At 40.3% G+C, this 13,865-nt stretch overlaps 1 protein-coding gene across 4 annotated transcripts in view; it reads left to right on the forward strand.

Moving 5' to 3' along the window:
* The window catches only part of WDR33 (WD repeat domain 33), a 70,042-nt gene that overhangs the window by 39,741 nt on the left and 16,436 nt on the right, over nt 1–13,865 (forward strand). For 3 of the 4 annotated variants that reach the window (XM_036253272.1, XM_036253273.1, XM_036253274.1), the window contains 8 exons: nt 9,607–9,733; nt 11,018–11,172; nt 11,275–11,353; nt 11,783–11,893; nt 12,254–12,348; nt 12,556–12,642; nt 12,870–13,009; nt 13,632–13,784. In XM_036253272.1, the coding sequence (XP_036109165.1) occupies nt 9,607–9,733; nt 11,018–11,172; nt 11,275–11,353; nt 11,783–11,893; nt 12,254–12,348; nt 12,556–12,642; nt 12,870–13,009; nt 13,632–13,784 (947 nt within the window). Of the gene's footprint in view, nt 1–9,606; nt 9,734–11,017; nt 11,173–11,274; nt 11,354–11,782; nt 11,894–12,253; nt 12,349–12,555; nt 12,643–12,869; nt 13,010–13,631; nt 13,785–13,865 lie in introns of those variants that run through there. The other variant, XM_036253275.1, reaches the window with a different exon arrangement.

Here is a 13,865-nt window from a genome sequence, read left to right on the forward strand (position 1 = left end):
GGTGTGGCTCAGTTGGTGCATCCTCCCTTACAACAGAAGGTGGGTTTGATTTCTGGTCAGGGCACATACTCAGGTTGAGGGTTCGATCCCCGGTTGGGGTGCATATGGGAGGCAACCTGTCGATGTTTCTCACTTTGATGTTTTTCTCTCTCTAGGATCAATTTTTTAAAAAGGCATTTTTAGTATTAAAATATTTAGGTCACAGCTTTGGCTGGGTAGTTCAGTTGGTTAGATCATCATCCCTTTAAGGTTGCGGGTTCGATCCCTAGTCCGCATCAACCAATGAATGGTTGATAAGCATCAACCAATGAATGCATGGATAGGTGGAACAACAAGAAAACATTCTCTCTCCCTTTCTTTCTCTCTAAAATCAGTCAGTTAATAAAGGAAGGAAGAAAAAAATATCTAGGTCACTATGCCATAAAACCAGTTGTCACTTGAATGAATTTTTCATTAGGTCTGCATTAATTGCTCCAGAATTGCACATACTACATTCTTAGAATTTCTGTGTGTGAGCATCACAAAGAACTTTGATTTTTATCTTGAAATTCTGGACTTCTGAAATGAAAAAAGTGAGTATAGAGGCATTCCTGAGGGTTAATAGTTGAAATTGATCAGCCATGTGTTTGACACTTAATCATTTTCCTGTGAGGTAATAATGTATATAAATTTAAGTTTATATATATGTCATACCAGATTACAAAACCCATAATATTCTTGGAGCTTAATTCAGCCATACTGAATCCATCAGTGATAGCACTGGGAAGAGTCTCCTGCGGCTACCACTGCTCTGAGGTGACGGGATACTTCGTAGCAGTCATTCCTGGAGTCCTGTGTGGGAAGGTGAAGGGATACTTTGTCAAAACAGTCATTCATGTGAGTTTTGAGCGGAGACCAAAGGCAGTTTCCATCAAATAAAATAGTAAAAAGCACATGTTAAAAGCGTCAAGTAAAAAAGAAAGAAAACTTCCAAGTAGTACTGAAGAATAAATGCCTTCTTATTCCCACAGTATTTCTTTTCCCTAAGAAACTACTACCAGCTGAGGTTTTCTTTTACAAATGGGCCTAATTTACATCTTGCTTTTTTTTTGCTCGTAATTTTAAAATCAGTTATCGAGGAACAATTTACCTATGATTACTTTCACCCTTTTTAGATGCACAGTTCTTTGACTTTTGACAACTATATACCCCATAATCGAGATATATATAACATTTCATTCACTCCATAAAGTCCCTGTTCTCTGATTAGTTTTTGTAACCACCACTATAATTGAGACATAGAACATTACTATCACCTCAAAGAGTTTCCTCTTTCTGCCATGGTTTAAAAAAAATTTTTTTTTCCTTTGTTGATATTAGAGAAAAAGGGAGAGGGAGAGAGAGAGAGAAACATCAATGAGAGAGAACATCCATTGGCCGCTTCCTGCATGCCCCTCACTGGGGTTTGGCCCACAACCTGGGCATGTGTCCTGCCTGGGAATCGAACCTGTGACTTCTTGGTGCATGGGTCGATGCTCAACCACTGAGCCACACCAGCTAGGCCTACCTTGATTTTAACAGCTGCATTGAATTCGATACATGGATTAACCTAAATTTTCCTGAATCGGCCCTCACAGATTCGTTTTTGTTTCCAGTCTTGCAATTTAAACAAGGTGTAATAAATATCTTTGTACATAAATCTTGTTGGTTTTTACCGCTATAGACATAGGGTAATTCCTAGAAGAGGAATTACAGAATGAAAGCTATAGAGCAAATGGTAAATGGCCTCCCCAAACAGTTGGACTAATTTAATTTTCAACCATTTATGGATGAGAGGGCCTAGTACTCTCTTATTAACACTGGGTATCACCAAATGTAATTTTTGCTAATTTGATAAATATTCTCTAGCAAAGTAACTTGCATTCAGTGTTGTTTTTTTCTCATTTTAAAACCATATCAAAAAGTTCTCACACATGAGAAACCTAACCGATGTTATTTATGGTTAAAACCACAATGCAACAGGAAAAGTGAATAGGAAAACTTTATTTTTGTTTCTACTATGCCAGTGTAATTTTTACTTCCTGCTGATCTGTATAATTATACATGTAATTTTTAAAAATGTTTTTCTTTATTGATTTTAGAGAAGAAGGGAGAGGGAGAGAGAGATGGAAACATTGATGAGAGAGAACATTGATTGGCCACCTCCTGCATGAACCCCACTGGGGATCCGGCCCACAACCTGGGCATGTGTTCTGACCGGGAATCGAACCAGTGACCTCCTGGTGCCACACTAGCCGGGCATACATGTACATTTTAATCATCCTCATACAGTATGCATAGTTTGCATGTGTTATTTTGTTTTGATGTTTTTTTTCATCCTCACCCGAGGACATATTTTTGCTTCAGATAGAGCAGGAGGGAGATGGGGGGGAGAGAGAAATATTGATGTGAGAGAAACACATTGAGTGGTTGCCACACCACCCCAACCGGGGCCGGGGACAAACTGCGACCAAGGTATGTACCCTTAGTGGGAACTGAACCCGGACCTCTCTGGTCTGCGGACCGATGCTCTAACCTCTGAGCCAAACTGGCCAGGGCAAGAAAAAAAATTTAATTTGTTTATACTTTTTCACAATTATGAACAAGGCTTCAAATACCATCTTTTAAATAGAAACTTAAAAAAAATCTTTTCATTCGGCCAGTGTGTCTCAGTGGTAGAGTGAGCATCAACCCATTCACCAAGAGGTTGCTGGTTCGATTCCCAGTCAGGACACATGCCCAGATTGTGGGCCAGATCCCCAGTGGGGGGGCATGTGTTTTTCTCTCTTTCTCCCTCTCCTTTCCTCTCTAAAAATCAATAAAGGAAAAAAAATTGAAAAAAAAAATTCTTTCCAGTTATTTTTTAGGATAGTTTTTACCAGTCTAATTCTTCTGGATTTAAATATATCGACATTGACGTAACAGAGTACAATTTTACTATTTCAAATCATTTTTGTCACTTCATTGGGAATTCAGTACCTTTTTTCCTCTGAAAGAAGCAGTTGTATATCAATTTGAATCTATGCTAGATTAATCTATTTTCTACTCTTTCATTTTTTAATTCTTTTTCATTTTTTAATTCTTTTTCATTTTTAAAAATCTATTTTTTAAAAAATTTATTGTTGAGTGTATTACAGATGTTCCTCATTTTTCCCCTATTGACCCTCTCCTCCCTGCTCCTACCTTCCTCCTGCCTTTTCCCACACTGTTGTCTGTGGCCATTGGTTATGCATATAAGTTCTTTGGTTTATCTCTTCCCACCCTCCATCCCTTCTTCCCTTTGAGGTTTGTCAGTCTAACAACGAATTTGTACTTCTTAATCCCTTCACCTTTTTCACCCATTCCCCCTACGGGGGCCCCCCTCCCATCTGGCAACCAACAAAACGTTCTCTGTATCTATGAGAATGTTTCTGTTCTATCTGTTCATCTTGTTTGTAGATTCCACCGTTGATAGATATGTATTTATTGCCATTTTGTTTGTTCATATTTTTTATCTTTTTCTTCAAGAAGACCCTTCAACATTTCATATAGTAATGGTTTGGTGGTGATGAACTCCTTTAGCTTTTCCTTGTCTGGGAAACTCTTGATATGGCCATCAATTCTAAATGACAGCTTTGCAGGTTAGAGTAATCTTGGTTGCAGGTTCTTGCTTTTCATCACTGAATATTTCTTGCCACTCCCTTCTGGCCTGAAAAATTTCTTTTGAGAAATCAGCTGACAGTCTTATGGGAACTCCCGTGTAGGTAACTAACTGCTTTTCTCTTGCTGCTTTTAAGATTCTCTCTTTGTCTTGAACCTTTTGCATTTTGATGATGATGTGTCTTGGTGTGGGCCTCTTGGGGTTGATCTTGTTTGGGACTCTCTGTGCTTCCTGGACTTGTATGTCTGTTTCCTTCACCAAGTTAGGGAAGTTTTCTGCCGTTAGTGTTTCAAATAGGTTTTTGATTTCTTGTTCTCTCTCTTCTCCTTTTGGCACCCCCAAGATGTGAATGTTGCTACGCTTGAAGTTGTCCCAGAGGCTCCTTACACTATCCTCATTTTTTTGGATTCTTTTTTCTTTTTGCTGTTCTGCTTGGGTGTTTTTTGCTTCCTTGTATTCCAAATTGATGGTTTTCTTCTTGGCTTTACCTACTCTACTATTGAATCTGTGTAAATTATTCTTTATTTCAGTTAGTGCCTCCTTCATTTCTGACTGGTCCTTTTTTATGCTCTTGAGGCCCTCACTAAGTTCATTGACCATCCTTATAAGCAGTGTTTTGAACTCTGCATCTGGTAGGTTGCTTATCTCCATTTTGCTTAGTTCTTTTCTTGGGGTTTTGTTCTGTTCTTTCATTTGGGACCTGTTTCTTTGTCTCCTCATTTTGGCCGCCTCCCTGTGTTTGTTTCTGTGTATTATTACTTAACGAGAGTTATGGGGCTATCTGAGACCAGATGCTGCTTGTTTGAAAGAATTTAGGAAAACCTGAAGCAGAATCCAAGACAGGCCAATCCTATGATCAAACAACTGGCAACAGCTTTGGTGGGCCTGAAAGTTGGGTGGGACAGGGTTTACAGTGTGAGCCAGGTTGCTGGAGTCCCAGGTAAGGCTGCCTTCTGCTGTCCCAGGGAAGGACTCACCAAAGGAACAAAGACCTCTGACAGCACATCTGTCCTGGAGAAAGCCCCCTCTCCAGCCCTCACTCCAGTGCCAAACAGCTCCGTTTTCCCCCATATGTTTCTGGTGCCTTTCAAGCTGCCTCCCCAATGCTGGAGCCTGGAGGGTGCGAGTCCAAGTAAGTCTGTGTGCAGGCCCTTTAAGAAGAGCTGCCTGAGGCTCCAGCCGCCTCAGTTCCCGCTGGTTTTACAGCTGAAGTGATGGGGACTCTCTTCCTGGCACTAGAACCCTGAACGGGGCACCTGGTGTGGGACGGGGACCCCTCACTCCTTAGGGAGGACCTTCCCAGCCTAGGTGTCCTCCTGATTTTCTTCTGCCACCCGTGGGTGTGAGTCCAGCCCCTCTGCCTCACCCCTCCTACCAGTCTGGATGTGGCGGCTGCTTTAATTCCATAGTTGTAGGACTGCCATTCAGCTCGATTTCCGGCGGTTTTGAATGATGGTTGTTTTGTAGTTTAGTTGTAACTTTGATGTGGTTGTGGGAAGACACGATACCATGTTTACCTATGCCACCATCTTGACCGGAAGTCTCTAAAAATCTATTTTTAATTAAGTTAACATACAATATTATATTAGTTTCCGGTGATCACCTTGATAAGTCTAGTACCCATCTGACAACATACATAGTTATCACAATATTAGTCCCTCAGTTATTCTCTATACTGTACTTTACATCCTCTTGACTATTTTTATAACTGGTAATTTGCACTACTTAATCCCTTCACCTTTTTCGCCCATTTCCTCACCCCTAATTTCACCCCCAATCTGGCAATCATTAGTTTGTTCTCTGTATCTGAATTTGTTTCTGTTCTGTTTGTTCATTTGTTTTGTTGTTTTCAATTTTATATATATAAGTGAAATAATGCAGTATTTGTCTTTTTCTGTGTGACTTATTTCTCAGCACAATATCTTATAGGTCCATGAAACCTCCTTTTCTTTTTTCTTTTTTTTGATAATCCTCACCCAAGGATATTTTTCACTGATTTTTATGTAGAGTGGAAGGGAGGGAAGTGAGAGAAACACATTCATTGGTTGCCTCCTGCATGATCCCTACCAGGGCTGGGGATCGAACCTGCAACCCAGGTACGTGTCCTTGACCGGGAATCGAACCTGAGACCCTTCGGTCTAACCACTGAGTAAAACCAGTCTAGGCTGGCTTCTTTTTCAGTTTAAAAAAAAATTATAGAAGTATTATATGTTGCCTGTAAAGATCTCATACTCACTTTCCAGAGGTAATTAATACACTGTTATTTAGTAAATTAAAATTTTAAATGGATTTTTTTCTCAATAGATTATTTAATATTTTAAAATTATCAAACAATATACAGGAAGACACCTTACCCTTGTTCTCCCACAACTCAGTTCCCTTTGTTGGAGGCAATTAATATTGTCAGGTGTTTGTGTACTTTTTAGGGTACACTTTATGCATTTTTGAGCAAATGCATGTGCTCTTTGGGCGTGTCTCTCTTTTTAAGTCACACATTTTAACATGGTGCATATACTTTTTTGCACACATTTTCTTAAGATAACTTTAAAAAAGTAGGTTATATATGCTCATGGTTCAAAAATAAAATAATGTAAAGGCTTGAATAGTTCCCCTTCTATCTTAGTGTCCTATCTGCTATGCCCCACCCTCAGTGAGTCTTCATGCATTATCGAAGCAAAGAAGATGACACATATTTTTGTTTTCTTTTCCTCCTGTAAGCCTTCCACGGGGGGGAATGTCTGGCCTGTGGGCCATATTAGGCCAGTGGAATCAATACCAGCTGACATCGCGTGCCTCACCAAATTAACCTGACCAAATATAGTGGGCTAATTTTTAAGTTGGCCTGCAAATGATGTTATAAATATCCAAATGGCCCTTGGCAGAAAAAAGGTTTCCCACCCCTGTCTGACAGACTTAGACCAACCTTTTCACATCTAATAAGGCAATCTGGAATAGATGTTAAGAGCGGTGGCTTAGGGCCTGTCCTTACATTCAGATGTCTGCTCTGCCACTAGTCAACTTGTGACTGTGGGCAGGGTACTTAACCTGTCTGCACTTTGTACTGATGGTACGTCAGTATGTATATTTTACTTAGAATAGTGCCATACATAACAAGTATATGTGTTTGGTAGTAGTGGTAATTTTATTATTAAGGACAGTGACTAATAAAATACTATCCAAGAATCAGTATAATTTAATTTCTAATTTATTTATATATATATATATATATATATATATATATACACACACACACATATATATATATGGATACAAGTAAATTCATGGAACAGTAAAGGATGGATGGATTGCATCTCTTGCTTGAATGCTACTTAAATACAAAAACTTAAGGAAACAAAACTAAAGCAGCTAAAAATAGTGTATTGCTCCTTGTTATGGATTGATAGTTTTTAAGTTTTTGCATATACTTGTTTAAACTAAACAAGTTTGTTTGTTTTGTTTGTTTGTTTATTGATGTTAGAGAGAGAGGAAGGAGAGGGGGAGAGAGATAGAAACATCAATGAGCGAGAACATTGATTGGCCGCCTCCTGCATCTGGGGATTTGGCGCACAACCTGGGCATGTGCCCTGGCTGGGAATTGAACTAATGACCTCTTGGTGCATGGGTTGACGCTCAGCCACTGAGCCACACAGGCCAGGTTGTATTTCTATTTAATTTGTTCATTCTCAGTTTTTTTATAAGAAAAACAAAACAAAACAAAAAATCAGCCTGGCCGGCGTGGCTCAGTGGTTGAGCATTAAGTCCATGAGAATCACCAGTTTGATTCCCAATCAGGGCACATGCCCAGTTTGTGGACCCGATCCACAGTGGGGGGCATGCAGGAGTTGGCTAATCGATGTTCTCTCTCATCGATGTTTCTATCTCTTTCCCCTCCTCTCTCTCTAAAATCAATAAAGAAAAAGAAAAAAAAAAAATCAAAGGAACAACCGAACCTCTCTTCCCCTTTCCCACCTTCAAGATAATGTGTGTTCATTGTAGAACATGTGAAAACACAGAACACAGAGAAGTAAGAACTACCTTCATTCCACTGCTCAGCTTGATATTGTTTCTGTTAACAGTCTGATATCGCGATAGCTTGCCTTCTTTTCTCTGTGCGTATATGCACACATAGTCACTCATGTTATTAAATTGTTTGCCTTTTACGGTGATGTCAGGAATGCTATACATGCAGGTGTTTTTTGTTTTGGTTTTAAAAATGAACTTAGTCTCATGAATGTTTGAATGTCATTAAATTATCTGTAGTATCATTTGTGACAGCTGCGCTGTGTCCCACATATGCTGTATTGAGATTTATTTTGTCATCGATTTGTTGCCTATTCAAGGGCATTTTATCCTCACCCGAGGACATTTTTTTTTTTTTTTTCTATTTTTTGTTGAGGTAGAGTCGGAGGGGGAGAGAGGAACAGAGAGAGAGAGAAACATCGACGTGAAGGGACACATCGAGTGGCTGCCACCCGCACGACTGACCAGAGCCAGGGACAAACTGCAACCGAGGTACATGCCCTTAGCGGGAACCGAACCCGGGTCTCCCCGGACCGCAGGCCGACGCTCTAACCGCTGAGCCAAACTGGCCAGGGCTCAAGGGCATTTTAAAAATAAGCTGTACCATAAACATTCTGTACATCACTGTTTTTTGGATATCCATTCTCTTATGATACATTCTGAAATATTGGATTATAGAGTTATAAGATGTACACTGTTTTCATACTTTTGATACACATTGCGAAGCTATTCTCCAAATAGTTGGTATCTCTGTACATGCCTGCCAGCATGAGGTGTTGCCCTTAGAGAAGTCCATGCCTGTTGGAGATATGAATTACCTTTTGAATTAGAGCAAATTCACTTTCCATTCCCTCTAGAACCATCTCTTTCTTCTCTACTTTCTACTTTTCTATTCTTCTGTATTCTTCCTCCTTCCCGCCTGAAACTTCATAGGAGCTGGACTTGATCCAGGTTGGAGAAGAAGCTGTTTCTGATGCTCTTTACCTCACTGTTCACCTTGCTTCTTCATGCGTTTTGCTGTATAAAATATTCTTGGAACTCTCTTTGTACATCATCCACATTTTCAGCGGTCATTTATTTCAGATTTATAGATCCTGATGTTCACTTTTGTGATTCTTAGTCTTAGTCTATTACATTTGTGATGTGACCTTATGTTCCAACACAGTGGTTAAGAGAACGGTCTCCAGACTCGGTAGCCAGGTTCAGACCCCAGCTCCTGTTCTTGTTGAGGAGCTTTGCAATTGAGAACGTTATTTAGCCCTTCCAGTCCTTCTCTTTTTTCACTTGTAAATGGATGTCATGATAATATTTCCTCAGGGTTTTGTTAGGATTTCAAGAGTTGATACCTCTGAGTGTTTAATACATTGCCTACCATTTAGTAATTACTCAGTAGAGTTTCGTTTCTTATCATTTTACATGACGTATGTGAGTGATGCAGGGATTATTTTTGTTACTCTGCATTTGAGTAAATGGGATCAGAAAGATGGACACTGCTGTCATCAAAGCAGTGTTGTCTGAGCCTGAATGTAGGACGTTCGTCTTGAGGACTGCTGCTGACTGGGAAAACTAAAGTGAATGACAAGAACTGTGCCAGATAATTAGGATAATACAGGAATAGCATGAAAAGTTTAAAAAGCTTTAAATACTGGAGCTTGAAAGGTTCAGCTGCAAAAGCCTTAACTAGACTACCAGCAATTCGGTAAGAAGGTGAACGTAGTTGCAGGAGAGAAGGACACATTCTTGTACCCCTGGCATGGAAGGAGGGTCGCGATGTATCCACTGGCTCCCAGACACCAAGGTCTTCACAAAGTTTAAGAGCACTAGGATAAAGCATTGACTAGGTTTCTCTGCTTGGTTCACATTAGAATGGAGTCTTGCTTTAAATATATATGACTGACTAGGTTTTTATTTTAACTTGTTTCCAACAGGGCATGGTGCTGATGTGAAATGTGTAGACTGGCATCCAACAAAAGGGTTAGTTGTTTCAGGAAGTAAAGATAGTCAACAGCCTATCAAGTTCTGGGATCCCAAGACTGGGCAGAGCCTTGCAACACTGTAAGTGACAGGAACCCCACCCGCCTGTGTTCTTTCAATTCAGCTTTCTCTCCGCTCACGCATTTTTGAAAAAGTAGTGTTGACAACAGATGGACTTGTATATAAAGCGTTCTTATTAATTAAATACAAGTTATCTCTGAATTTGCAATGAAATAAGGCTTGGTTTGTGTTCTGCCACATCTATTGAAATTCAGTTTGGGTATCACAGGAATGGAGGGGGAGGAGGTGGGGAAGGAGGGGGTTATCACGATTCTGACTCACTGTCTCTCCTCATTATAACACGTTTGACACTGTATGGAGTTGACATGTGTGCCCCTCACCAGACATGTTGCCCAGCTTTCTCTATCTCACTACCTCTATTTGTAGAGAAGGTTTTCTTCCATTTTTGAATCAGTTCTCATTTTTTTTGTCCAAGGTGCTTACTTATGATGCAACTTCATAATAAAATTTTCTTTGAGTTATCTGTAAACATTCACACTGAGAGGAATCTGTTGTTAACATTTTTCTGACCAAGCAGCTGAATGATGGTCCTTCTGTTCGGTAAGGGAGCCCTGTCCAGAGTGAGCTGCTGGAGCTGTGCAGTGTGTGGGCCTCGCTGTCGCAGCGTCCTGAGTTCAAATGAGCTCTTGAACTCTCCCGTCTTCTTTTTTATGCTTTGTCTTAGAGAGAAGAGGTTCGTTGAATTTTAAAATTTTAATGAGCTTTATTGAATAGTTATTTATATGTTCAAATGCTTTTCCAGCTTCAAAGATAAACTTTTCTATCCTCTTGAAGCTCTGCTGCTATTTTAACTGGTTAGAGAAAGCAATGCTTAGATAATAGACATTATTTTTGTTGTTGACCTATTTCTTTTCTTTTTTATCTTCACCCAAGGACATTTTTCCATTTTTTGTTCAGATAGAGTGGGGGGGGGGGTGGGGAGAGAGAGAGAGAGAGAGAGAGAGAGAAATCGACGTGAAAGGGACACATCGAGTGACTGCCACCCACACAACCCAACCAGGGCCAGAGACAAACTGCAACCGAGGTACATGCCCTTAGCGGGAACCAAACCCGGGTCTCTCTGGATCGCAGGCCGACGCTCTAACCATTGAGCTAAACTGGCCAGGGCGACCTATTTCTTTCAAATGTATTTTTAACTGGTCCTGTAATGTTATTTCTTCATGCTTTGTTACTTCTAGGCTAAACCTCTTGCCATCTTGACCCATGTGCTTTTCAACAAAAATGGCCATTGTACTTAGGTTTGTTTTTAACTCTTACATTATTTTCTTGGTACTTTGTTTCTAGTCATGCCCATAAAAACACAGTGATGGAAGTAAAATTAAATCTCAATGGCAATTGGCTGCTCACAGCATCACGTGACCATCTCTGTAAACTTTTTGATATCCGAAACCTGAAAGAAGAGCTTCAGGTCTTCCGTGGCCATAAGAAGGAAGCCACAGGTCAGTCGTGGCTGTCAGGTGGACTTCTCATTCTGACTGTCGCCTGGGGCATTCTGAGGTCCTAGTAAACATTTTGTCTTTTCCTATGTCTTTGTTTCATAGCTGTGGCCTGGCATCCTGTGCACGAAGGACTCTTTGCCAGTGGAGGGTCTGATGGCTCTTTGTTGTTTTGGCATGTTGGGTATGTAGCATTTACTGTGTAACGAAGTTGCAGGTTTTATGAAGAGGGCATTGAGTGTAAAGCATGATAATGTTTGTATCTGTTCTGAGTGTTCATATGCCCTGTGTTAGAGACCCTCTGCGATTTTCAGTTCTGGAAAACCCAGCTTGGAATAGAAAAAGTAGCACATTTATTTTTGTATATGGAAGTCATTATTAGCAAATATAACAGATTTTCTTATTTCTTATTTGTGTATTTTCCCCTCTGAAGTGCTCTTGGGGTAAAACGATATGTTACTGATGATAAGTCAGTACCCCTGAAACATGTGGAGTTGGCAGGTGTAAAGTCACAGGCTTTGGGAGCTTTGTGTTACATTGAAGTAGAATGTCCTTTATATGTGTATATACATAGCTTTTGTGAAAAAGACTTCTTCCTGTGGTGCTGTTACAGGGTAGAGAAGGAAGTGGGCGGGATGGAGATGGCCCACGAAGGGATGATCTGGAGCCTGGCCTGGCACCCTCTCGGACACATTCTGTGCTCAGGCTCAAATGACCATACTAGGTAAGCTTTATATAAAAAACAACAAGGGATTACTATATTCATGGAGCAGATGGAAATAAGCATATACATTTTTATTGATAGATTGATGTATTAGTTTATATCCCATCTTATTCTTAGGAATATTTTTGTGATGTTTTATCACTACATATATTTCAAAAAGGAGATTGAGTATTGAACATGACTTTGTTATTCATTTTTTGTGTGTTTTTTTCGCCTTCTGATTAAAAATACCTCTTCTTACATTTTAAATTTTTAGAAGAAAAGCATGTGTTTACCAGGGACTGCTCAGTCCTGTCAGTGACCAGAAACACACTGACTCGTGCTCCTTCCCTTCTCTCTGCCGTTTCTTCTGCTTTGCAGCAAATTCTGGACCAGAAACCGACCAGGTGACAAAATGCGAGATCGTTACAATCTGAACCTGTTGCCGGGAATGTCTGAGGACGGAGTGGAGTATGGTGAGGCTGCACGTCCGTCCTTCTGTCCAGTCAGATACTCTGTGAAGTGCCAGGTGCTGAGGAGATTTTACAGCACAAAGTTTAGTTTGATAGTTTATTGGTTTGTAAATTACTGATGATAGGTCTCATCTTTATAAAAGTGTTAGTTTTATTGGGCCATTACATTTATAAAACCTCTGTTGATAGTGGATGTGTTCCTGTTTATAGATGACCTTGAGCCTAATAGCCTGGCGGTGATTCCAGGGATGGGGATTCCGGAACAGCTTAAACTAGCTATGGAGCAAGAGCAGATGGGTAAGAGAAGCTGCACCTATATGTTTATTTCTATAAAATTGTTACAGCTCTGTTTCTTATGATAGTAAATTATTTTGAAAATGTCAAAATGGTTTATGTTGAGAAATGTTGATATAAGTGATGTGAATTACATAACATTTAATCTGTTTTTTTCAAAAATGTATTCATTAATGAAGTGGCCACTTTCTTTCGTTTCCTTGACTGATTGCTTCCCTTTATGCTTGCAGGGAAAGACGAGTCGAATGAGATTGAGATGACCATCCCAGGTTTAGATTGGGGGATGGAGGAAGTGATGCAGAAGGATCAGAAAAAAGTGCCTCAGAAGAAAGTTCCTTATGCAAAACCTATCCCTGCTCAGTTCCAGCAGGTCGGTGGCCTGTCTGATTCACGCACTGGAGATTCCACTCCCTGAGTGTAACTGAAGCTCAGACCTGTGTTTCTTTGGGTTGTCTCGTCTGTTGAACATATTTCCGTACTATCGCCCTCTTGGAGCATTGTCCACATACAGTATTTCAGGCACTTTTAGATATAGTTCCCATCTGCTGCTTTGTGGTCAGTGCTGCTTTTGTCCTGATCTTCTAGGTCTTTTCTTCTTGCTTACTTGTAGTGGAGATGCTGTCAGAGGAAGGAGGGAGAAGAGGCGTGGAGCGGAAGAGCACGCGGACTCTCTCTTGCGTGGTATCTTCTGCTGTATTCTCCCTAAATACAGTGTGTGTGCCTGTTTGGAGAGGCAGGCATACTTCACAGTCCTGATAACATGTAGGATCTTACAGCTTTTATTAATTAGTAATTTCTGCCTAGCAATGTGCTTGCCAAATTCCATTCATGTGTCACTAAGAATTAGTACTGGAGGTAAGGATAATCCACCAGGTGAGCCAGCTTGTATTCAGGAAGTGGAATGGGCCAATAACATTACAGGAGAGTTTCTTCATTCCATCATTGTAATTTACACACTTAAGGTATATTTTAAAATTCTCTTCTTTCCCAAGGCTTGGATGCAAAATAAGGTTCCAATTCCTGCCCCAAATGAGGTACTGAATGACAGAAAAGAGGACATTAAATTGGAAGAGAAGAAGAAAACACAAGCAGAAATCGAGCAAGAGATGGCCACGTTACAGTATACGAACCCTCAGCTCCTGGAGGTGTGTGAAGGTGCCCTAAGAAAGCAGTGATGACACTGTTTATTGATACGCTCATAAGGAGAGGGACAGACTCTCAGATGG

This window comes from Molossus molossus, unplaced genomic scaffold, assembly GCF_014108415.1.
Source record: "Molossus molossus isolate mMolMol1 unplaced genomic scaffold, mMolMol1.p scaffold_m16_p_11, whole genome shotgun sequence".
Taxonomy (NCBI): Eukaryota; Metazoa; Chordata; class Mammalia; order Chiroptera; family Molossidae; genus Molossus; species Molossus molossus.